General features: G+C 38.7%; 1 protein-coding gene across 1 annotated transcript in view; it reads right to left on the bottom strand.

Moving 5' to 3' along the window:
- LOC307258753 (inactive dipeptidyl peptidase 10-like) overlaps positions 1–26,802 on the bottom strand; it is a gene marked incomplete at both ends in the record, with an annotated part of 106,360 nt that overhangs the window by 29,974 nt on the left and 49,584 nt on the right. The window contains 5 exons of the mRNA XM_080038408.1: positions 49–101; positions 10,635–10,709; positions 12,427–12,521; positions 18,994–19,089; positions 19,649–19,757. Of these exons, the coding sequence (XP_079894534.1) occupies positions 49–101; positions 10,635–10,709; positions 12,427–12,521; positions 18,994–19,089; positions 19,649–19,757 (428 nt within the window). The remainder of the gene's footprint in view (positions 1–48; positions 102–10,634; positions 10,710–12,426; positions 12,522–18,993; positions 19,090–19,648; positions 19,758–26,802) is intronic.

A 26,802-nucleotide genomic window follows, 5' to 3' on the forward strand; every position in this document is an offset into this window, starting at 1 on the left:
ATTTTGTATGCATGCATATGATTTAGGTTTAATTATTTGTTTACTCACCTTGTATACAGGTTGTAGATCAGGTATGATGCCAAGAACGAGTGCTGATAGACCTAAAACCAAATCCACCAAAAAAAGAAAAACGATTGAAGGTAATCAACAAACCTTTGTTCTTTTCCTATTACTGATATTAAGCACTTCAACAGCCAAGACATGCAGGGAAACCATTTAGATAAACATGACAAATAAAGTAACACAATATTAATCATCTGATTGGTTTCTTAATATAATCTTAGTCTCTAATGGCAATATGAAATGGATTTTGTAATAATTTTTTATTACACTAGCTTGTCCTCAACCAGCTTCGTGTATGTCTACTTCAGTTGGTCATTTTCTACATTCTCACTTGCCTTGCTACAGTATAATATTTAACAGGACAGTGATAGAAAGTAGTAAGTTCCAACCTGCAGCAGTGTCCTTATGTGTACAATCACCTGGAATGTGTACCAAACTGTTTTCCATAATGAATTGTTCACCCTCACGTTCTCATGAGAGGCCTGTGATATGTGGGTGTGATCTAGCCGACTTAAATCTGAAGGATTTATAACCGACCTAATTTCATATCTAAGTAAACGTCAATCTGATTTATAACAGCCCATAAAGAACTAATGTTGCAACCTGTCATGTTATAGAAAACTTTAATAGCCAGTGAACTGTTCACTCTTCTGTAATTTCCCAGCTTTGTTTGGTTCATAAGTGTGCAGAATGATATGAAATAGACATAAATTATCGATGTGTTGTTCTTCACTACATCCATCACAGTTATATCATAATAATCATGTGACCTAGACACATAACAGTCAACTGAGACAAATTATTCCTGGTTTCCCAGCCGTATTGGGTGAAGTAGCTATGGAAGAATATTAACTTGTACTGATCACAATAACGTAAACTGGTGAAAAGATCTTAGACAACATTAGGTGATTATATATGTATTTTGGGCTATTGCCTTCATTAAAACCTTTAAATCCATCTGTTGTGTTGGGTCAAACTCTGTTCCTATGCTCTCACCAGTGCATAACACCTCCACTTCAATTTGAGTAGTAGTGTGCCTACTTCATGCAACTAGACCACAAGTGTCATTAATAACTTGTACGGGCAATACACCATGCTGAGAAGATATTTATCTAGTCTGAAATATTATGTAGTATACTTATGGCAGACTACTCTTTGTCAACGAACAAGGATGGGAAAAGAGCACATTCTCAGGCACAACACCTTGAAAACGCCTTGTGTGCCACGCTCTGTGCCAAAAAACAAGGATGAGTAGGTGAAGAATCTCATGCAAGTTAGTTTTTTTCTCTTCTTTCTCTCCATATCTTTTTGCAATTTACTTCAGAAATAAGAAGAACGTTTATCATAAATCAGACAATTAACAACATATGAACAAATCCTTCTGTAATATCCTTCAGAATAGTTCTAGGAATAATAATGGAAAGTTTTGTTGATATAGGTGCTGCAGAAGTTGTGATTTTTGTTATAGAGGTATTGAAAAAAAGCATTGGGCATGGGACACGAGCACAGGCTTGACCACCCTGTAGCTGGCCACCTTTGATGAGGGTGTAGTGGCTGATTCGAAGGTACACTACTGAGGATGTGTGCCGAAATTTACATCTGTCCAATATCAGTTCACACGTCACTCAACATCAAGGCAAACCTCATGTGTGAGCATCAATACCATCTATTGGCACAACGGACAGTTAATATCTCGTCCCGTGTTTTTATGATTATGCTGAGCCACCCTGACACAGAATGGAGTCTGCTTGGCCAGTCTACTCGCCACCCATGCCTTCACTCCTAATTTGGATTTCCCTCTTCACAGTACAAAAGAGAATTCTCAAGGAAGGGAAGGGAAGGGAAAATTAAATTGTGTCGTAAATTGACTGCACTATTCAACAGACGTCCCTCCTAGGTGACTGCTCTGTGATGACTCCTTCATAAGGCTGTCAGTCATGGGTGACACGAGAGGGGCGAATGTTTGAAGATGCAGAGATAGTAAGACTGTTAGACAGCAGTGGTGTGTGGCAGTGTTCTCAGACTGGCGAATGTAAATATTTTCTTGTATTTGTTTGATACATATAATAACACCACATACTGTAGGTGGGTTTGACACACGACAGTAGTATTTAAAGTAAAAATATGATAAATTAATTGGTGTAGTGTTTTCTCATATCTGAATCATCATTTAGCTGTTAACATTGCCTTTTTGGTTCTTCTTAAAAGTGAAAACAAAAAGGGAAAATCTGTGGTTCGGACACAAGGTTGAAGGCGTTAGAAGGTTTGGAAGGTGGACATGAGTAAAACGGGGAAAAAAGGAACAAAGAGTTGTATGAATATGATCTAAATGGCTATTTGTACAGACCCATGGGGTGCAGTGACATTTGGAACACGCTTAATAAATGCTGGCAGGTGTAGCTTATGTAGCTGCATATCTTGTAATCGTCAATCAATTGTTTCACAAATGTAGTCAGTTGAGAGAATTCCTATACAGCTCTTTACATTGTGGTTTGTTAAGTGTGACAAATCGGTGTAGGTCTACTCTCAGATATCAACTAAATACCTTTATATATCTAATAATTGGGTTAATTGTTAGAAAATGCCTCTTACTTATTTTCGCACAACTTCATTAACATGCATTTGAACACTGAATGAATACAACTGGATATTTGTGACAGCTGCAATAATCAGAACCACCTCCCCAACTGTTATAGTTTATAAATCATGACAATTGTCCTTTATAATCTGCACCGAAGCTGCTGACCATATGAACAAATAAACCTGAATAAAATCTATATGGAAACCTTTGACGCATCAGTATAGTACAACAGAGAGCTAGCATGATTATGATGAATCCACAAGACAACTGGAGACAGTGGTGCAGGGGCAGGCCATTACTCTCCATAGACTCAGGGCTGTCACTTTGATGATGAACATATCTGCCCGGTCCATCTCGGGAGGAGATCGCACTTTTCAAACTCTGCCGACTCACTCCCATCAGGCACACAGAGCTCATTACCAAGCCTGTTTAGTTCACCAACTCAGAGGTGTCCCCGCAGCCATCAAAGTATACTGTAGAATGGAACAGTGGGGAAGACCTGTGGTGTGATTTGCAACAAGCAATTTCATTTGGTACCGGACATGGGGACAGAAATGGCTTTCTGATGTGATAAAGGAAAAATGTTACATTTCCTGTTCTAACTACTTGCATGACATATAAAAGCCACATGTGATTTGGTCAGCATAACACAGTCGCAATTGTCAGTCTCTTTTCTAACAGAAACCAAGGGAAACTCTAAAGAAAAGGTGATTGTGGGGTGCAGGTATACTTTGTGATCAACAATGAACTCTATTTTGATCACAGTGTTCTGTTTGTTCTTCTTTTCTTATTATACACTTGTATACTTTTATGAACCTTTAACAGATTAACACAAAGTACACAACGACTTACTGATAGGCTTGATGTTGGATTTGAGAATGGTGCTTGTTTTGTATGATATGCATGTATATTAAAGTTGCGGCGCTGCAGAAAAGCAATCTAAATATCATTGAAAATATAATAGCTAAAATGAAGATATTAGAATTCCACAGCAAAACAATGTACACTCACTGTACTTCAAGAGTGGGGGTATTATTTCATTGCAAGGTTTGCTGTGGGGCCTTGTTTGCATTCCACAGACTGTCATTGAGAATCTGTCAACTAGGGTGTATAGAAAGTATGGCTAGCAATCCATATGAGGTTCATGAACAGAGTTTTAAATCAGACAAAGCTAACTATATTACAGCTTTATTTGTTCGATTTTGTTTTAAGAACTCACACTTTTTAACCAATATTTTTTACCTTACCATCTCAAGAGTCAGTTATTTGGTTAGCTGCTAACAGAGCCGGCCCAAGCCTTCAGGGGGCCCTAAGCGAAATATGATTAGGGGGCCCCTCTCCAATGTTAGCGCTGCTGAAACTATAGATCTTTGTTAAATATCATTCACACACCCAGTGTTTTCCGCTAGTGCCTCCACTGTGCGGCTGTGCGAAAATATTTGACAGGCGAGATTAAGACCCTCCTAGGGGGGTCCGGGGGTATGCCCCCCCGGGAGATTTTTTTAACCTTTTTAAAGTGAAATGCTTGAATCTGGTGCACTTTGAGAGGAAAATTAAGAGGCTAAATCTGAGAAATTGTGTGAACAAATAATTTGGAGACACTGGGTCAGATGAATTAGAAGCTATTGAAGAAGGACACATGGATTTTCCATAAAAATATTAATATAGTAAGGCGTCCCCCTCCCGGGCCGGGCCCAGCAGCAGACCCGGGTTCGATTCCCACCCGCGGTCGTTCTCTGCATGTCACTCCCCTGTCTGCCCCATTTCACCTCTGCACTATCAATAAAGCATAAAAATGCCCAAAAAATATCTTTAAAAAAAAATATATATATATTAATATAAAATAAAATATTATGGAGGGTCCTCTGGGTTGGGCTTGGAGCTCTTTTTCTTTTACGGGACATATTTCTCTGTAATATAGTGAATGCATTTAAATGCAGTGTGAGGAACTAAGCAGAAGAACTCTGTTGTCCAGCTACTGTATCTTCTTTTCCACAGACAAGGCTGAAATAGGCTATAGACTATACACAGTGCATGGGCAACTGAGGGCAGCCCCATTTCCAATTGTTTTTAAATAAACTCAATGCACACTGTGCATGGATGTGAACGTGACATGATCAGATAATTTCGGATTTCCTCCCAGATGAACTGATTAAATTTTTAGGCTATTAATTATCTAGACCAAAACATTTTATTTCTTTTTTTGTATAATAACTCACATTTGCACAATATGATGTTAATATCAAACACACAAACTAAAAAAAAAAAAAAAAAAAATTTTTTTTTTTTTTTTTTTTTGGAGGGGGCCCCCCAGGCAGTCGGGGGCCCTAAGCGGCCGCTTAGTTCGCTTATGCCTCGGGCCGGCTCTGGCTGCTAACACACTTTTCACTCGAGCAGCAACGAAAGCTTTAAGAATAGAAAAAAGTGAAGACGCTTGAATGTCCAGACCTAACCCAAATAACTATGCAGTGTCATGTGTTTCAATGAAACTGTGATTATGTAAACACTATTTATCCAAAAACTGTCTGTGGAAACATAGCTCCACATGAGGATCGTTATTTACATAAGTAGATCGACAAAGTTACTGATTTTGTGGACAGATGAAGGACTATATTCATCATTATCTGTCCCATGTGTTCATCAAAGTTACGTATGTAGCATTAGGGCAATGGGCAAATCAACATTTTTACCACCATATAATAGAGAGCATTATGCAGCTGTAAACAACACTCCCTGTACATCCATCCATTCACAGACTATATGTTCAACTCTGCTTCAATCAGGTTTTTATTTCCTGATATTCACCATTTCTGAAATTGGGAACGTATAACTTGTAAAATGCAGTGTGTATTCATGCAACTACGTAGTAGCTGTAGGGTTCAAACAACTTTTTGAAATGCTCAATTAAGTTTTCTATTTAAAAACAGTTCATAGATAACAATACAGAGACGGCTTGAATTATGGAGCTTGTACACAAATATTGATTTCTTCATTTAATACAGTTCAGTTAAACAGTTATTCTGTCGGTCCACCCCTTTGGTCCTAACTAAAATATCTCAAAGAATTGGATGGATTGCCATGAATCGTAGTGTGGAATTTTATTCCCTTACTTTTCACTTGCCATCATCAGGTACCATACCATAATATGCCTACAACTACGTAAACATACTTTAAATATATGTAGCACCAGCAGCCAATATATAATCTAATTGTTCAGATAATCATGTCTAAGCGCATTCGCTCAACACCTACAAACAATCCTCCATTCCATCGTCACCACTCTGTAAACACCTTGTCAAATGGTGAAGCAAACCTGGAGTGCCAGGGTCACAACAGAAAGCTCACTGTTTGTTTTGTGATATTGTCTTTTTAGAGTCTGCCTTGCAGGGACTGTTGGGGGCTCAGAGTGCTGATTCTTAAGCAGGCCACCTTTTTTCTTTTTTTACACAATGTCTGTCTGTCATCCCCTGCAGCTGAGGGGCATGGCAACCTTGCTATGGAGGCTATGGTAAAACAAAATCAAAGTGGATTTGGACCTATCTATGTTGTACAAAGTCTTCAGAATCAACATTTTGTACAACATAGTAAGTCCTCAAAGGGATTGTGCTGCTTTTGCTGCTGCTAAACCTGTATAGGTGAGAAGACAAATGTCCAATTCACAAAGCAAAGGAAAGGGGGAATGTACACAAACTGCATGCAAACTACACTGCCAAGCAGACACTACATTGGTGCGACTGTCCCATGTGCATGTATAAATAATAAGGGTATATTGGAAAAACTTGGCGCAAAATTGCCCTGTTCCTCTGTAAATACAATCTAAGACCAGCGCAAATAGCCACAGGCAGTTTTAGTGGTGCAATTTAGCTCCGTGGAGACCCGTGTATTAAATGGGCGCAATTTCTCTCTCTCTCTGTCTCTCAATCCAGTTCCACAAATTGTATATTACTTTATTGGCATGAATGTAACGAAACAATATAGACAATATTTTATTGCTATATAATAATAAATAAAGTTTACCAAGAGATTAATACAATATACACAAACTCTCTCTTTATTCAATGCGTGTGAGCTATAATTGATAATGACTTGATATTGAGTTAAATTACTGGCGAAATCTACGGTAAGAGAAGGAAATCAGTTGGGTTATGAACTTTATATCTGATTTTTAAAGGAAACGGCTCTGAAGCTCCGAATGCATCCATAAGGGCTGCTTTATTACACCAAATCCTCGCCACGGCACAGTGCGTAAAAGCGCATGGTGTCGCCTGAAACAATGGGAAGAGATCTGATTACTCAATTAAATGCAAAATGAGGGCAAAAGTGCGCTCACCTGCCAAACTAAGTGTGCTTGTTAGTGCATGCATATGATTAGTGGAAATTATTTCGTGGATATGGTGCTAAAACTAGGCATATTGTGGGCGAAAATTTTATGCAAATTAAGGTGCTGTTTGCGGATCCATCCATTCTTTGTGGATCTGGCCCTAAGAGTCAGTCATTTGGGGATGAGATAATGTAGCCAGAAATTGACAGATTGCTTGGCATATTGCTAATATGTTTCCAATCGCCCAATGTCATTATCATCTGCATAATTTCCTTGCTTGAAGTTTGAGTGGGCATAGCAACTGTAACATAACAATTGGGTAATTTGAGTTTGAGACACATGCACGTAGCCTACACAGTATGTGATAAGACTTCATATGGAACAATGAGGGGCATGATGATGATGACCCTTCAAATGTAGCAAAATCGGAAAGTATCTGCGATGGCTAAATTACATGTCTGTTTTTCTACAAGGCACTTGGCCTTAGCTGCTGGGAGTCAAGAGTAGCAGCCGGCCTCATCCAAGACACCCCGGTGCACTGATGCAGATATTTTTATTCTGCTGCCAGCTTGTATTATAAGCCAGCCGACCCTCGCCCATGGGACTTGGCTGGCTTCAGGGGCTAGTTTAAGATTCTAGAAGCCAGAGGCCCGGGACTACAGCTGTGTCACTGTAGGATGGGGTAAAGGTTTATTTAAGGATTTAATTTTTTTTTGACAATACATTCAGATATGAACAACACATTTGAATCAAACATGATAGCTCCAAATGCATAAAGGATGTTGTTTTCACAATGGCCTATTGTTAGGGTTTTGATTGCATTTTTAAAGCTGATATAGCTATAAGCTATATTATACATTATATATTTATTCAGACCCATTAAACTTCATCAGAAGTGTGTATGTGTGTGTCTGTAAAAATTTCAGTCAGGGCATAGATTTGGTTTCGGAAGTGTGTGCGTGCGGCATATAATACTTTTTTTTTTCTTTAAAAAAAAAATGTCGTTTAGCTATTGGTGGTTGTTGACAGTTCTGTCCTACAAGGTATTATCCTTCACAACATGGTTTAAAAATAACTTGATTAAGAGAGTAGAGGTACTTTAATGCACTCATTTCCTTTTCTAGACAGTTATACCAAAATTCTTCAGAGCTGAACATACCTATTATACCTATTAAATTAAATATAACCGAGTATGCAGTATTTAACACAATGTTGTCTGTCAAAACACTGATATTTAAATACAAATGTAATCATACCAAACAGCACAAGTGTTTTTTGTGTTTTTCTTGTCTTTCAATTCCATGAAAGACCAAAATTAATAATGGATTGATCATAAACAGGTTTTGTGTGTGTGTGTATCAAAAGCTATGGTGGCCTTCAATGACAAGAAGATAGTTACTTAAGATGACATCATCCACCACTGCCTCAAGTCTTTGAAGATGTATTCCGTTATTTATTCTATAATACTTCTTCGTCCTCCAACAGGTGCATTTTCTCAGAATACACACTTAATATAAAAACACATGAGGCCGTTAAGTATGTCCATTCTGTGCTACTGTAGAAACATGGTGGTTCAACATTGAGGCATCTTATGTAAATATAAAAAGCTTATTCTTAAGTAATACACTAAGTAAAACATAGCTTTAAATATTATATTCCATTTCTTTCAAGTCTGAAAAACGCCAATTCCCTTTACACACTACACCTTTAACACCCACACACTGATTATTTTGACTCAATCCCACATAATGCCCTGGCTGAAATTATTTCCCCAACAAAGCCTTTAGCTTCTCTTGTTTAGGTAATGACATACATAGGCGTAGTCTCTAATACATTGGGTTTGCACATCCATACTTGTGCCCCAACCAATAAGAACTGTCAGATAGAAGAACCGCATTGAAGAAATTGTAATTTAACTGAAAGTGTTGCATCAATGAGGCACTCCAGCAGAACCAGAGCGACTGTCATTACCTGCAAGGCTGTGGCTATTTATATCGGTCACACCACTAATCCATCACATACAGTATACATGTGAATCATCATTGCGGTTATTAAATCGACTTCACAAATTGCATGGCAATTCACAATCAAATAAGAAGATCATTAACAGGGAAATGATGATCCAAATGAAAATATAAAGTGATTCATCACCCATAAATACCTTTTTGAATGGATGTATCTAATGAGCATGTGAGTACCACAAAACAACACAATCGGTGAGCAACCTAAGCAAACAGGATTTTTTCTTCAGGTTATATCTCTCACCCATCTTATAATTCTACCTGCAAGCTGTCTCAGCTAAAACCGTGTGTATGCCTGGTCTGAAGTATTCATGAGTTGCTTTTTTTTTGTGCGTACACATCGTTTATACATCTGGCCCCAGTAAAGTCAGCAGTACACTTCCAGAGAAGCTAAGTCAGGGGATACGTGGTCAGCCAAACTGTTTTAACCAGATTGTCACGTCAAAAATTTCAACGAGGTTGTATAAGGAATATATAGGAAAATAGAGAAGGATATTTTGCTTACTCACCATAGCAGGCAGGGGACATATGCCTGTATGAATGCCTATGGATGTCATCACTCATTACAACTTGAAGTTAAATGTGTCTCAGAGTTCTTGAACATTGTGCCATTTGCTAAAAAAATAAGTGTATCTGTGAGAGATAAACGTCAAGAAGCTTTCTGTCTAGATTGCCCTGAAGGATAAACCCCGGCCCATGGTACAACTTTTATAAATAAGTGCACAGAGAGCAACAGCATCACTCGGCACAGACAGCTACATATGCACCTCCAAGAGTGGGAAGATCTGATCCAATACTGGTACTATTGAGAGCAAATTCAGAGAACGTGCAATGTTGGATGGAAAAGCCAAGGTCAAAGCAGTTCAAGTGCAATGCCTTTGAACAGGCTTCATAGTTATGGTTGTACATCTATTCATACTTGCTAATGTTAACGTCCCATAGGGTTGTTGTAGTGTTTCATTGTGAACGGTTCCTAACACTGATCAATTATTTTCAGACAGTTGGACGAGTTAAAAAGCTAATTCCTCTCAATTTCTACCATAGCCTTAATCCTGGAGCATCGGCAGGTTACTTTGATGCTGGTCTCAATGTGGAGCGCATATTGTAACAGCAGAGTCTATAAAATGTAGTCCCACGAGGTGGTGGTTTATGTATACAGTATATATTGCAAATTGCCGTGGAGACATGTAGTTGTATGGTCTAAGGTAATTACAACAAAGTCGCAGTGCGTAAATCCCGCTTGAATGCCGACTGTTAGATTACCAGAACTACTGCTAACTACTCTAGGTGTATGTTCAGACAACGTGCGCTAAATAACTTAATAACACATGCGTTTCATAACAGACGTTCTGCAGTAGACGGCAAAATGAGGCTTAAATTCTATGCATCCTGTCATTTGTGCAGATGGGGTTCACACCACTGACGTACTGCTCAAGAGTTTACCTGTAAGCAGCCCGAGACCAACCCTTTCAAAAGGACCAGAGTCCGGTTGTTTAGTTCACACCATACAGTAGTTGTGAAGAATACATCCATAAACATGTACCCTTGTGCTTGTGCTAAAAGTAGATTAGTTATCTCCATACACTAGTTAAACTGTACCTCAGCAGCAGCATATACTGTAAATTAATGGAATATTGATGGGTCTCACCTGTTTTACATCATATCCCAAAAGAACAAAGTTCAGATCTGGAGAAACTGCAAACTTGGACGCCTTAAACGTTGCCTGTGGGAAGAACAAGGAAAGGAAGAGATAACTATTTTTCACAAATCATTTATTTCAAATGTAACACTCGAAAACTTTGAATACAGATACAACTGCCAAACAAGCATTATCTTGATGCAACCCCTAAATAATTCAGACAAACTGATATCAGTTTAAAACGTTACTGTAAACAGTAAATCAGTCTTAAGCGGGTCAAAATATAAATTTATTTTCATTCATATTACGCAATACGCATTATTCTCATAAAAATTTAATCGTGCATGCAACAAACAAAAAAAATATTACACCACTCCTCCTGGGACCTGGTAATACATTGTTGTCCTCTGTAGTGGACATTGGTCGGAGATCTCTATGTCAAGCAAATGTTATGCTATCAATTTTAAACCTGTTATACAGCAGAGAAGATGCTGTGGTGTGGGGGGTGTGACTAACAAAGCACCTTAACTTTCTTTTCATAATGGCTGACCTAACAGATTTCAATTTTTTTGCAAAAAGGGAGACTAGGATATTTAGGATATTTACGTTGGTAATAATTACATTTTTTCTTCAATATGAGAGTCTTAATCCCAATTAAGAAATATTTCAGAAATGTGCAGTGAGTTTAACCCTTTGAAAAATCTACTTTTTTTCGATGTCCTCTGTAGTGGACAGCCGGACTAATTTAGTCCCAGTTTTTGACAATGTCCTTACTTCAGGAAACCGAAAGCTGAGTTAGGCATACATGATTTTATAAATAATTGTGGAAGATTAGTCAAACTTAGAGCTGTCAGGTGATTAGTAAAATGATGGCCAAATATAACAGGGTAAAGCCCAGAAGAGGACCATGGTCAATTTTTGGGGAGCCTTAGGACGGCCCCCACTGTCCTTTATGGACAAGTTGCCATTTGTAAGCTAGGAATCTTTCATTTATTGGTGTAACAGTGTCTATAAAGTGAAATGAATACATTAACCCCTCTACCCCCCCCCCCCCCCCTGTCTTTATCAACTAAGTTCGAACCCTGTTGTGGAGGATAATACTTAGCAGGACAACGTCGGCCCCAACTACCGAGCTGCAGGCTTATGATTACTACAAACGAAACATAGACAATCTGGTTTTTGAAAAGAATGTCAGAGCACACAAACCAGCAGTAGGTTGCCCTCTCTAGAGTCATCCTTATAACCACTTCTGAGAAGTTTTAACCTTTTTTTGGTATATCTATGTACAGTATATTGTATGTCTTGCAAACATGTACTAGACAAAGACATTGGGAACCAGTTATAGCCGTAATAGCCAATTCAGTGATTGAAGAACATTTATACAAGATTAGGTCATTAAAATTATGTTTTAGTGTTCAGATAGTTTCCTTAATCCAACTGTTTTCTGAATGTTCATGAAATTAAAAAGAATTTAAGAGAAATCCACATTACATCTATACAATATTATTACATTCTTGACCAAAAAAGACCCAATGTCTAAAATGATAAAAACTGAATACATATATTTATATACATATATTTTTTTGCTGCAACATGTTTCTTTCAATCACAATACTAAAGTTATCCAAGAAAGAATTAAATATCAAAAGTAATTTTTTTCTTGAGAATATTCTTTGTTGATTGTGGCATATTCACTATTTGTTATACAGATTTTTGAATCCCGAAGGAAATGAGTAAAGTAATCAAAAGACGCAGGAAGCATTTCTTTCATGTTTTCAGAAAGACAGTAGCCAGCACTTACAAAGGTTGTATTTTTCAGCAGGAGTTCGGTTTCGTTGCTTTGTGTGTTGGCTTTCAAAACGTCTCCATCCCAGCTCCGAAAGATGATTTCCTCATCTAAGACAGAATCAGTTTAGCATGTTATTTTAATAATACCATTTTTAATGTGTCTCTGTGGACTTATTCACTGGGTTTTCTAACTATAAAAGAAAATGGTCAGGCCCTGACAATGGAATCCCTCCATTATCTTCTGTAACCTGACTCGCTAGTCGCTACATTCTGCTCGAGAATCACTAACATGAACATCATTATTGGAGATACTAGACATCGTCAATCCTTCTGTAGGAAAACAATATTTCAAGTCACCGTAAAGGATTTCCTCTCTGATCATTTCATAGCCTACAGTATATCTACCATTTGAGAGCTTTTAAATACAACTGTCATGAACCTGATTAGGTGAAGGATACAAGGTCCGTAAAGGAGAGTGTTCATTAAACATAAAATAACAACACATACTCTTTTTATGAGAATCCACCTTTGACAACTCGGCTCAATGAGACTACACTTCAACTTTTCCAAAGCGGAAACAATGAAAGGAGTGCCTGCAATAATTCCAGTCAAATCCCAAACAAATGCCACAGTCCAGGGATGCCGGATTTCCATTAATGCATTTGACAGTTCTAAATAACTTCAAGGGCCCCATCTCATGTAAATGTCAATGGGAAAGCTCTGAGGCATCAATCAGGCTAGAGGGCTATAGACTAACAAACACTCAAAAGCTTTTGTGTATAATGACAGGGGGAATAAATATGAAATTCAAATGGATTGCGTTTGTGTTCAATAGGCAAAAAAACAACAACCTCAAAGGGGCTTGTGTCATTTAGAAATCCCTCTTCCACCACAGCACAGCGAAGTGGTCCTTTTTGCATCAAATCAGTGCTTACATAAAACATTTTTGCAGCGAGTAATTGGAAAATGGAGCACTGTCCTACAGAGTTGACAGTTCCATCAATAAAGACCCAAAGGATAAAGGTGACATGCAGCTGTGATTAAGTGTCCCAGGTATGGCTTTGCTACTGTTTTGTAAGGCCAAAACTGTCACCCTTGAACTTAATATTTTGCAGTGTAGAACATATCAAAATAGTTTGACAGTGGTGTAGCAGTCAAAGCAACAGATGGGTTTCATTGTTGACTTGACATTGTTGATTCAGGATGTATAACTACAAAGCATTGAAGTCGAAGGCATTGAGTGAGAGAGCATTTTACCCTATTTGCACTCCAGGATCAGTTTGTGTCAAATAGAACACTAACCGAGCTTGTGAAAACAGTAAAAAATGTCTTCTGTGGCTATTGAGTGCGATAATCCACGACAACATCATTAGTTGTTCTCAGTTTGGGTTTGGTGACAAAAGATATTTGCTGTCAGACCTGTGTAACAATGATGCTACTGGGTTGCATTGTGGGAATTGTCTATTGTTTGTAGAGCTTGAGTAAAAGTGAGGATATCTCTACCCCTGCTGCTTTTATTTTGATGATTCCTTTTTTTATATGTGTCCCTGGCAACTCTACTAATTTTATGGACGTGAAATACTAAATTGCTGTTGTGCCCCTTTTTAATATCTCCCATTTCAACATCTGAGGAAAAGTATGGGGTTCTCTGGCTGCTTACTGCCAGGCCTGGGTTAAGCTCCAGCTTCCTATGCAACCATGAGCTAAGCAGCCTAGCTTGGTTTGACAAGATATTGATGTCCCTGTTATATAAATAGGGGACAGGATTCTTTCTCCAAAAAACATTATGGATATCAATTGAGGGCTCATAATTATTTTAAAATTGTGTATTAAAACATTTAGGAAATATATTTTTTAAACGCCACCAAAACCATTTTGACTATAATACTGAACATGCTCATACTTTCGTGCCATCTCTGATGTTTTTCAATTCAATTTTAAGGTTTTTACAAGCATGAATGATGCCCAGAAAATCGAAAACAATAATGGAACCAAAATGTACCAAACTGATGTGTACAATGTTTGAAACTGTGAAAATTGTGGCAGATTAAGGCTTAGGGTGTATTCACACTGGGAAAGTCCGCTAGTGCACTTGCTTTGGTCCAGACCAAATAGAGTTTTGATTTTTTTTGTTTGGTGTGGTCCACTTTCATATTGCCCCTTTTGCAAGTGAACCAGCATTACGAAGCAAAACCACACGTGATCTGAGGTCATTCATTCATTGGACAGACATTCTGGGGTGGAGAGAAACAGGAAGCACGAAATTTAAACTGCGAAATATATATCATTGATATAATATGGGGCTAAAAATAATAAAAGGGCCTACATCTAACCTATAAATAAAGAGGAAAAACATCAAATTATTGTTGTTTCATATGGTCATAATGTGTAGCCTTATGTCAATGCCACGTTATGTGGCTTAGCCTACGATGTGTAACATCATTTTTACTGTATTTTTGGTGCTGGATGCGCGTCACGCGAGAAGAATAGGCTCAAGCTGACACTCAGCTGATTAAGCTGTGTATCAGCTGGGTCGGCGCAGTTCAGCTCCAAACTGACACGGGGATAGTATTGACGGTCCCGTACATGGGAAGCAAAATAAAAACACACACTTCTTGCGCAGCGTGAACCTGTTGGCACTGTGCGAGAGACGCTCCCCTCTCCTTCATCTGATCGCTGAACACATTCAGCATTTATATTGTTCTGGGCTCCCGGTCAAACCACAACTAATCTTCCTAATAATGGTGACAACAACACTTTCCCATAATGTGAAGCTGACGGCCATTTATTAAAAAAAAAAAGAAAGAAAAGGCACAGTGCCTCCTGCATTTGGGTCGGATCGAGTCCGAACAAATTCACACCACAAACGAACTGCAGCAGAGTGCGTTTGGAAACGCATCGAGACTACCTCTTCAGCTGGGTCTCGGAGCGTTTGTTTGGTCCGCACCCGAGTGCGATTGCTGTATTCACACCTGCCTGAAAGATGCGCACCGAAGGCAGAAGTGCATCTGAGTTCGTTTCAACCGAACTAAACACGGCATGTGTGAATACACCCTTAATTAATCAAGGCTGAGACATTGTTGGTGTTATAATAAATGTGGAGTTACAATATGGCCATACATTTTTCTGGTGGTCCATATTTACCTTTTTATGGTAATGTTTTAATTTATTTTGTGTGTCTCATTTATGCCATTAAGCACCCCAGCAAATCATTAACTGGGCACTTTTTCACACTCAATACTGGAAGGACTTAGCATTTTAGTGTGTAACAGCTGTCATGCGGCTGGTATTAATACATAAATGGCCTCTTGAGAAAGGTTTAGGTGTGTTGTCTGTGACGATAAAGCAGGTGTTCACTCGACCTTTAAGCCTCCATCTCCGTTGCTCTCAATTTCACAAAGATCCACTTATTCAACAAAGAAGAACATTACATTAATTAAGTCTGGTTTTAGTCATACTGATCCAATCGTACATCGATATTTTATCAAAACATGTTTGGAAAATAAATGTTGTTTGTAAATGTCTCAAGATACATCTGATCAAATCTAACATACCAGGGTTTTAAATTACAAATCTGTGACTAGAAGGATTTGTTCTCAAAGTGACCGTATTGAAACATGGCAGATGACTTGGAGATATGACAGGGAAAGGGCAGTTTTCTTTCTCCACATTATGCTTTAAGCTGATAATAGCTGATTTGCGTAGGCGATAAGAAATGATAGAAGTGGAGTGTGTGTACAATTGAATACACTTGCAAATAACTCTGATGTACTGGAAGCTCAAAATAGTGACTGACATTAGCGGTCTCATACTGTACTACTACATTCAGTTGTTGATATGTGGCTTGTCCAGAGATTTTTCATCATCCAACTTTTCACAGGGATTCACTATAGTTGTCTCCAGCAGCTTTTGTATTTGTATTCTGCCTGTAATTTTTCATAGTGAATGCTTCATGTCGCTAAAAATAATCGATACAAATAAGAAATATGATGTTCTTCTCTCTTTTCACTACACTACAAATATGCAAGGGCCAGTACTGATTCCAGTCACAGGCAGCCAGTATTTTCAGCCTAATTGTTCTGATCGGTGTGCTACACATCATTTGGCCAGTACCGAAAGGCCAACAAACAAAGTTAGCAAGTAGCTGTTGAACATAGTGGAGACTCATGACTCATGACTCATAAGCAAATGCTAATTTTACTCCATATTTGCTGCATGTGTAAATATTAAAGTGTGTGTTTGCATGTTAGCTATAATGCCTCAAGAATGTGACTGACAGATTTAGTGTTTGCAGGTTTAAGATGAAACACTGCAGGCAAAAATATATATATATTTTTTAAGCACTGGTAAATGTTGAGATACCACAGTTGCTACACCTGACAGGTATGATCAATAATTGGCTAATTATATGCTCCTTTATCAAATACTACCGTACTTTCCGTACTATAAGCCGCACTGGACAATAAGCCGCAGGTGTTATAATGTTTAATTGCCATATGTAAGAGTTTGTGCACAGAGGGGATTGTCGGGAAAGAGATGGCTGCTTGAGGAAGCTCCCATATATTAACATTTCAACAAACAAGTTGCATATTTGCATAACGTACGTAAGTGTTACCATTTTGTGCAATAGTAGCTATTAGGGATGGGCACAAGTGTTTTCGCTACTCGTGTGATCGCTTGCATTCCTCGAGGATCAATCGATTCCTCGTTAAACTTTTTTCTATTTTTAGAACGCAACGCATCTGTCTACAGAACAACGGTTGACCGCAATAAAGCGCTCAATGCTTATGTCAAACAGTCACAGTTGCCATATGATATTAAGGATTTATTTTCCACAAGTTTAAAACACATTTTCCTAACTGAAAGTAATTAAATAAGCGGGCCACAATTTAAAGCGATCGAGTAGGTCTGGGTGGAGAGAGAAAAAAGAGAGAGAAAAAAAGCATGGGCTGTAGTTGGCTAACAATCAAAATAGACATTTAAAATAAGAAGGGCAGCAAATACAATACAATTATTGTCCTACAATTTAAACACATAGATAGGCTAAATAACTCACCAAAGCAGTAGAAGTAGGCTAGTAGTATATCCAACCGCGTAATGCTCACTCCTGTCCGTGACTAATTACCGCGACTAATTCCTCGTTAACGGAACATTACACCGGTCGGCTTTTGAATCTCAATCCTATATTCCATAATAAAGGCTTCTTAAATGTCGTTTGCTTGAATGTGCCCGAAGTCAGCCTGGCTTCTTTACGTGACTTTCCAAGTTTTCCAGCACCGCATTCAGCTCCGCGGTGCTGTGGAGACCACACACTGGCTGCGCTGCACGGAGGTGGCAGTTATTTGCGGTTTCTGTTTGACACAACGCTTAGTTTATTTAACTTGGATCAAAATATTTAATTTTGTTAAACTTTATATCCGTTTTGTGCCGTTTTGTACACGTATATAACATTTTAAAATAGGGGTGGCCCGCCGGCCGGCCTAAAGGCTACAAAACACTAAAAAAAAACAAAAAACGATTTTCCTCATCCACCAATCGAGATCATTTGAAACGAGGAGTACTCGAGTACTCGATTACTAACGCCCATCCCTAGTAGCTACAGAATATATACTGTGCTGTGTAATAACAAGGTTGAAAAACGGGGAAAAAGTCGCGGTTTGTAGGCCGAAAAGTACGGTAATCAATTTACTAGATTATAATTTAACTCATTTGCACTGTAAAGAAAATCCTCCACCACATCCCATACACCAACTGCAACATTGACAGAATCAAGGCCTCCTTTTCACAATGTGGTGGCAGTTTCTGTTGTGCTGAAATATTGAGGAGTTTCTTTGCCATTCATTCGTTCAAGAACAACTTCACAACAAAGGACATATCATTTTTGATGAAACACATTGTTTGGGGCTTTTATTGAAGATTACTTGAGCTATTTTGTGAGAGAGCATTTGAGAAGAGCCGGTAGATTTTAAAAATCAGACTTTCAGAAGAGCATGACGGAGAGAAGCAGTCCTGTCAGAAGAAGAAAGGCTCGGCGTGACAGCACAAATACTAACAGCTGGACTTCAACTATTCCATTATGAAAAGTGCTGATTGATTTAGTTATTCCTGGCATCTGCAGGAAAACAGATAACTGCATGGGCGTGTATTGCTCATCATGTGGGGATATTTTCTGTTAAAAAGTGATATTGTTGTGGGGACATGCCTTCCTTTTGCGGACAACATGGGATAGCCCATAACATAATAATGACATAGGGTAGACTTTGGTTTAGATTCAGGTAATGGTTAGGGGTAAAGGTTAGGCAAGTAGTAGTTATGGTTAGGGCAAGTCTCCAGGAAATGCATGTTATACTATCTAATGTCCCCACAACATGAGTAATACACAAACTGTGTGTGTGTGTGTGTGTGTGTGTGTGTGTGTGTGTGTGTGTGTGTGTGTGTGTGTGTGGGTGTGTGAGTGTGTGAGACCCAACATGGGAACACACTGAAGATATGGCTCCCTAGCATTATTGTTGGTACATTGTGGTACATTTTATTGGTCAAATACTGCGGCTATTTGGATTTTGGTTTCTGCCATACTTACCACTGATCCACTTTGCATCAGGATCATGGATCTGGAAGTTTCTTTGAAAGAGGTCATCCAGTGTCAACTGGGAACCAACGTGTTTACCGCTATCATCTTCAGAAGGACGAAAACACATTTAATATACAGTCAATGATTAATTGTCTTTCGAAAAAAGTAATCCAAACAATCAATCAATGTAGTATTGTTAATTCGATATTAGGTATAATAATACAGCTCCAAATGTTTAATATAAATCCCACTATAAACCTAAAACACAGAATTGTATCAACATTTCTTCCCATACATAACTTAAAGATAACTCAATAATCTGTTCCCAGCGCATCTGGACAAAACAGCATTTTGTATGAATGGCTTTGAGATTAGGAGTCCAATTGCTTGACAATTTTAGCAGTAAATCTCCCTTCCAGATTCTATTTTACACATGTACTTTTTAGTACCCCACCCTCATATTAACTAAAGAATCAAAACCTGTATCAGACTCTGTTATTACATGCTGCGCACATCGACTGCTGCTCTGGATGAATAAAAATGCAAATTATGGCAAATGTGAAATGCTGTAATAATCTAGACCAAAAAAGTACATATATATTTCCTTTAATTTTTTATAAAGTCGGTGTCTCTGATGGTCTAATGCACCTGTATGGAGCCTCACCTTTTGACAGCAGAACAATGGACATTCCAATGAGCGAGAGCACCATCACAATAACCAGCAGGGAGATGCCTATGCCCTTCCAGTTTTTATCATCAAGTTGTATTGTGTCCTAAACAAAAAGTGAAACAATTCATGTCAGTACTAATAAATCATGTGAACATTACCTCAAACAGTTTTGACACTCTGAGAACATACATTTTTACTTAATTGAATTATACAGTAAAGTGAACATGTTCCTCTACCTAATCTCCTTATGCACATAATGCAACATGTTTAACTAATGCGCTCAGAGTTGCAATATAATATAATATAACATAATATAATATTGCAATACATTAATTATTATGTCAAGGGATTTATTTATTTACAGCAAATGTTTATTCAGTACCAGGCAAGGGCAAAGACGGTTCAGATTATAGAGTGAATTTCTCAGATGCGATGTCAGATGCAATGCAGAACATGGCGTAAATCACTGATAACAGACTACATATGTACAATATGTCCCCTTTAATTTGTCATACGAGCTAAGCATGAACAAATTCATGTTTTTTGTTAGTCAAAAGGTTATTCACAGAGAAATGTATGTTGTCATACACAATGACATCTAAAGGTGGAGTCAGCAATTCCGGAGAATATCTGTTGTCAAATCACTTTGTCACGATCAGCTACCTGTTCGTAGTGTGTGCTGCAAAGAAATGTGATGTTAATACTAGGGATGTGAACAATGTGTCGATTCTCGGCTCGATTTTCGACACGTGCTCAAGACGACTCGAAAAATAGAAATCGATAAATCGGGTGTTTCACTTTATTAGATGTTTTGGGCACATGGGAGACGTCCGTCATGCGAGTTCACGAGTGGTCGCGAGCGCGCGCTGCAGGTCCGGTGTGTGTGGGTCAACAGTGCAGTGCAACATATGCAGCATAAAGTTAAATTAACATCACGGTCGTAGACGAATATTAAAACGTTATGCTTTATATGTTGCACTGCACTGTTGACCCGGGCCACACCAGATGTAAATCACCTTCACTCAAAGCCTCCGCCCGAGCAAAGCAGCGAGTAGCGCTGTGACGGTGACTATCACCGGGAGACCTCGCAAGGCGCCGTGCAGAAAAACTCTGTGGTTTGATGGATAACATGATAACGTCAACGGGAACGGCTTCCGCGATCTGTTTTTATGTACACAGATCCATGTCTGCAAGCTGACAGCGCGACTGAAGGGACTGTACAGTGAGCCGTCTCCCTAGTTTCTGTTTTCAGCCGAGTAAGTTACATTCACCTCCGACGCATGGACAGCGTTTTTAAAATTAAAGCCTCTCTTTATTATCAAAAAGGCTTTGATGCAGATGAAGTCTGAACACACACAGCGAGCGACAGCAGTGTTTTTTTAAAGGAACAGTTTATCAGCACCACAACTACGTGCTGCCGCAAAAAAAGGCACACTGTCTTTTTTTTTAATGGCACAGTAAATCGATCGATTTGTCGATTCATGCCTCCGACACGTCGACACGCAAACAATGAGTCGTTTAACATCCCTAGTTAATACACAGCCTAGAAACGGACATGTTGCTAGCCTGAAGCATGACGATAGTTGATTTGGTTACATACCCTTTGTTTCACATAATAGTTTACAGAGCTAAGTCTGTGTATTAACACTAGATTTTTGGATCCAGAGTACGGACAGGTAGCTCATTGTGAGGAGAAATTCACTGATTTTGACAAATATTTATTTTGACTCAGCATTTTCCAGAATCGCTGACTATACATCTTAATGTGGAAAGTACAACTCAAAGCTGAACCATAAATGAATGTAAAAAAAATGTTTTTGGGTTTCTTCAGCTTTTTAGTGTAATTCAGTAAACCACGCTTCTTGGAACAGAGCCAGAGAGCTGTGGAGTGGTACCAGCACTTACTGCGCTGAAGCTTGACGACAGAACAGAGCGATTCTCTGAAGAACAGGCCTTATTTTTGGACGTGCGTACGTATCTCAAACTCTTAATCTTCCTGACATCAATTATGCAGCCTTATTTCATTTGCAGTGACAGCGCAGAGTTATATAAATAGATCTATCTCGCTTACAGAGCCTCGAGCTACTGAAAACACGTCTGTGGATTTATGGACCTATTTGTTTTCCAAGTCGTCTTCCATTGGGAGGATGATTCAAAGATACATATCCTGGAGTCTTGCCAACTCCATAACCCCTGTAGCTCTCTCCAACTCTAGTCTTACACCTAGTCCCTAAAGGGCTCTCCATATTAATATTCCACAGGGAAAACACATTTTCTCCATTTTTTCTGTGTTTTCTCTGTTTTGTTTGGCCTCATTAGCTAGAGCAACCGCCATTACACATCAGGGAACATCTTTTGCCATTGTATTTTCTTTGTTAGGTCTTTATTCATGGAACCTCCAAACATGAATTGAAATGCTGCTCATTATGTTCTACATTTTCATATGCTGGAATTTAGTGAATCTCGTCATCACCCTGCTGTGATAATGTACTCAGTTCAGACAGCGATGTTTCCATTTTAAAATATATTTCTATGAAATGAACCCATTAAACATTGCTTTATAAAACCTAGAGGAGCCAATTTTGAATATCCAGCACCCAAAACAAAAGACCAACCAAACTTTGTTCAATTCAGTTTTATTTGTGCATTGGTAGCTGAGCAGTTACTGAGCAGGTAGGCGGTGGGTGCCAGGCTAACAATTTGCACAGGCTAATCAAAATTGGACAATAGAAGATTGGAAAAATCTTGCCTGGTCTAATGAGTCTCGATTTTAAATGCAACATTCAGATGGTAGGGTCAGAATTTGCCGTAAACATCATGAAAGCATGGATCCATCCTGCCTTGTATAAACAGTTCAGGCTGGTGGTGGTGGTATAATGGTGTGGGGGATATTTTCTTGGCAAACCTTGGGCCCCTCATTACCAATTGAGCATTGTTAAAATGCCACAGCCTACCTGAGTATTGTTGCTGACTATGTCCATCCCTGTATGAACCCAGTATACCCATCTTCTTATGGCTACCTCCAGCAGGATAATGCTCCATGCCACAAAGCTCAAATCATCTCAAACTGGTTTCTTGAACATGACGATAAGTTCACTGTTCTGCACTGTCACCAGATCTCAACCCAATAGAGCCCATTTGGGATGTGGTGGAACGAGAGATTATCATCATGGATTTGCAGCAACTGCATGATGCTATCATGTCAAAATGGTCAAAAACACTTTGTAGATTATTGACCACATGGTGTGTCAACAACAATCTCTCCTTAAATGTGAAGAAGACCAAGGAGACGGTCATTGACACAAGAAAAAGCAGCAATGAGCACGCCCCACTGACCATCAACGGTGCTGCTGTTAAGAGAGTTGGTAGCACTAAGTTCCTGGGAGTACACATTGCTGATGACCTGTCCTGGTCCACCAACACCACAGCTCTCTCCAAGAAAGCCCAGTAGCACCTGCGCTTTCTGCAGAGACTGAGGAAAGTGAACATTCCCCCACCTATTATGACCATGTTTTACAGAGGAAGCACTGAGAACCACCCCCCAAACTGACTGCAGCGTAACCCATCTATAATCTGAACTACAACAGCCACATTCACCCTCACTAGTCACTTTTAACACTTTTAGAATTGCTTTTCGGTGGGAGAAACGGTATTTCGTTTTTTTTTATGTACGCAAGTACAAAGTGCTCTTACTGTTTACATGCTAGAGCACGTCTGATGGCAAATCAATATTATCCAACACATACTGACTACAATGATATTGTATCTCGCCTGCGAACCTGTCTCTTTTTTTGTTCGACTTTGAAGAAACTGAATTGCAAAAGCTCCTTCTGTCACCTTGTGACAGCACCATGTGATTTGATTCATAGTGCAGTAGTCAACAATCCGAAGCATTGTGCCAGGGGCTGTTTTGATGTTACACAGTTGCAGAATTTGTACTGCTCAGAGACTGGGCCATAAAGTGTATACTGTGCTTTGGATCAGCTCATCTGTCATAATTTCCATCTAAAATGAAGCCTTTCTCAAGGTAGCACCATTGTATGAGTCAAACACTGTGACTAATCATTTGACTAGTTTTCAGTTCAGTATGCAGGCTCATGCACAGAGTATGTTCTGTATACCAAACCAGCTGGTAGACAGAAACATTGAAAATGAGTACATTTTTAAAGGAAGTGAGCTTTGATCGCAATGTGACACAGAAGTAATATACATCAGAGAGGAACAGCAGCTATCACAATGTGAATTCCGGTTTGTGCTTGAGGTCAATTACTTCAAAGTTTCTTGTTTCCAAGGTTCATTCTCTTTTTCTCCCAGTGAGCCAGAGCGAACCGGTCCCACCCATTGTTAGCTCTTCTCAATCACATGAAGGACAGCTGGCACCATTCAGCATGTGTTAGTGCTAGTCATCTGCGAGAGTAACACTGAATGTAACTGACGAATGCATGCAGACACACAAACCAGACACTCCTGGATCCTTTGTGCTAGTTTGACAGTAAGCACTTGGGGTAGTGTTCAGTCATGTCAGTGTTAAGAGTATTTATCAGTCATACTCCATCACCCAAGAGACCAGTAAGAGCCCTCTTTGCACCAGCTTTTCATTCACCACATCTCAGATACAGAAAAAATAGCTTTTCCCTACACCGTGTTACTGCTACTTACTGAATGTTCTGTTCCCAATGTTCACTTTTGAGTTAATGTTGAATAGATGCGGTGGCACCTGCTGGCTGCAGGAGAAAATAATGGTTTTATGTTATTGAAAAAAACTTCATTATAAATAATAGATATTGGTTGGATTAATGCATGAGATAAAACATATTTAGTTGCTGCTGTTATCCATCATTCTTGTAAAAGGTCAGCCCGAATAGACTTTAATAGGTCTTTTGATTAAACTTGGCTCTGGAACTGCATCCGTACAATAGTAGTTATTTGCCTAAGATGCATGCCTGCAGTAACTAATCATTAACTGCTTTTAGGAGTAAAAGGACATACAGGCAAGTCAGGACCTTTACGAAAGGCTCTACACTTTAAATTGCATTTTATATGCAACAAAAGTTATGTTTTCTACATAAAAACAAAACAAAAAAACATTACGGCCAGTGTGCTATAAATGTCAAATACTGGGAAGTGCAATGAAAGGTTGACATATTAAGAGCCGGGGCATGAAGTCATTCCCCTTGTGACTCCTGTTCTGTGAGGGTTAGTCAAGTTCACGCTGAATCTAAGAGGATCTGTCTGATGTTCAGATTTTAGTCGATAAGTACAAATATTGATGCAATACTGGAAGCTTTTAAAGTCAATTAAATTCCTCCATGAGCTGAGCCAATGGCATTGATGCAACTGATCCCATTGATAATTGGGTCAATTCAACAGGCCACAATACAACAGTCTCTGTCCTAAATTGTCCTTGATTCTCAGTCATCTTATTTAACTGAGGTAAAACAGCTGGCCTTACTGTGGTTGCCTTTGACTTCAGAGAACTTCTTTGTGTCTAGGTATCTTTCAAAAAGACTCTATTGCCCAGATCCTTTTTCCTAATGATGCCAACTCAGGCCAAGCCACGTCCAGGAAAAACACACTGTGAGACACATAATTGTGCCCTTCGTCAGGACAAATATACACTGAAACCAGGTATCTATGCGGAAAGACACATTTCAATTTAACCATTGGCTAATACAGTAACTTAACTTAACTTAAGTAACTTGCCATAGGGAATTTAAAAAAGACTTTGAAACCAAAAGAAAACATGACATGTGGCTGAAACCACCGTTGAAGTCACCAAGAGGCAGATTTCAGAATGTATATGTAATACGTCATGAAATATAATTAAGTCTGGAAATATTAACTTCTTCCTCTTCTGATCACCAACATTGCTTGTGGGTTGATGGTGAAGTAAATGATGTTGCCGTTACTACTTAACTCGACATGCTGGTCCATTGATTATATCGACAACATTAGAAAATTGGACGGGAAGCTGAATCCATGTGAATAGTGACAGAAAACCAAGGAACTTCACTAGTAGACTGCTTAACATTCATCCCCAGAAATCATGACGAATACCTCCAGCACTGTAAACATGAAAAAGTTTGGAAAACTAAAAATGTCAAAGTCAACTATCTTCACTAGATGTTTGAGGTCCGAGGCCAACTACACCTCTCAAGGAAAATTGCCTACATTTGAGCCAACTAATTATCTTTTGTTGACATTTTGAGTTCCGCATACTAAGAATTTCAAACAATAACAAACTGATACCATACAAAACCAAGTTGGTCAACGTGCTTATTCAAACATTATACAGTGTTTTACTACGTTTTACTTTAAGGAATTATTTGTATGTAGAACTCAAAACTTGAACTTACATTGCTTATGAATGAACGGTAGGTTATCTGAAAAAAAGATAACCTGTTTGCTTAAAACTAGTTTTAGCCTCAAACTCAAAAACCTAGTGAAGACTATGTTTTCTTGAACATTTGATTTTTTTCTAACACACTTACACTGTCTGCGTTCACACCACAGTTCAGCTGCCATACACAAGGATGCTGACTCGTTGGTTATAATTGAATGAATGAACTAGTTCCATACTTTCAACGGAAGACTGAGTTACTCTCAACTTTCTGCATCCGGATCTGCTGACACACTACAAATTGGAGTGATGAATGCAGAAAACAGAAATGACTGACAAGTGTTATTATTATATTATTATATTATATTACTATATTATTTATAGGTGTATAAGCCTGTTAAGTGAAGTGCTTACATTATTTACATTATTATTTATTTCCCCCCTGTTTACTACTCATCCAATAAAGTAGTACATTTGCCTAATACACCCAGCTAGACTTTGACACTCCACCAACTCGGCTTGATTCCACATTTGAAGTGGTGTTGAATGTTCCCTTTCAGAGTTGGTTTTGGCTTCATGGATATTAAGCTTTTTATTTTCATTATCTAACCTGACTGGATTTAGCATGCCCATCTTTTGACAATGATAAGCTTACAAATATTAAGAGTGTGCTGTGCCTCATTCAATATTTTACTGAGCACTTTGTCGGATGGGAACAACATTTACATGATGAATTGGCAGAGCAAAATATTCAAATAAATTCTGAAAATCCCAAAGGCTGAATTTGAGAGATAATATATCAGCTAGC

This window comes from Ammodytes marinus (assembly GCF_949987685.1).
Source record: "Ammodytes marinus genome assembly, chromosome: 12".
Taxonomy (NCBI): domain Eukaryota; kingdom Metazoa; phylum Chordata; class Actinopteri; order Uranoscopiformes; family Ammodytidae; genus Ammodytes; species Ammodytes marinus.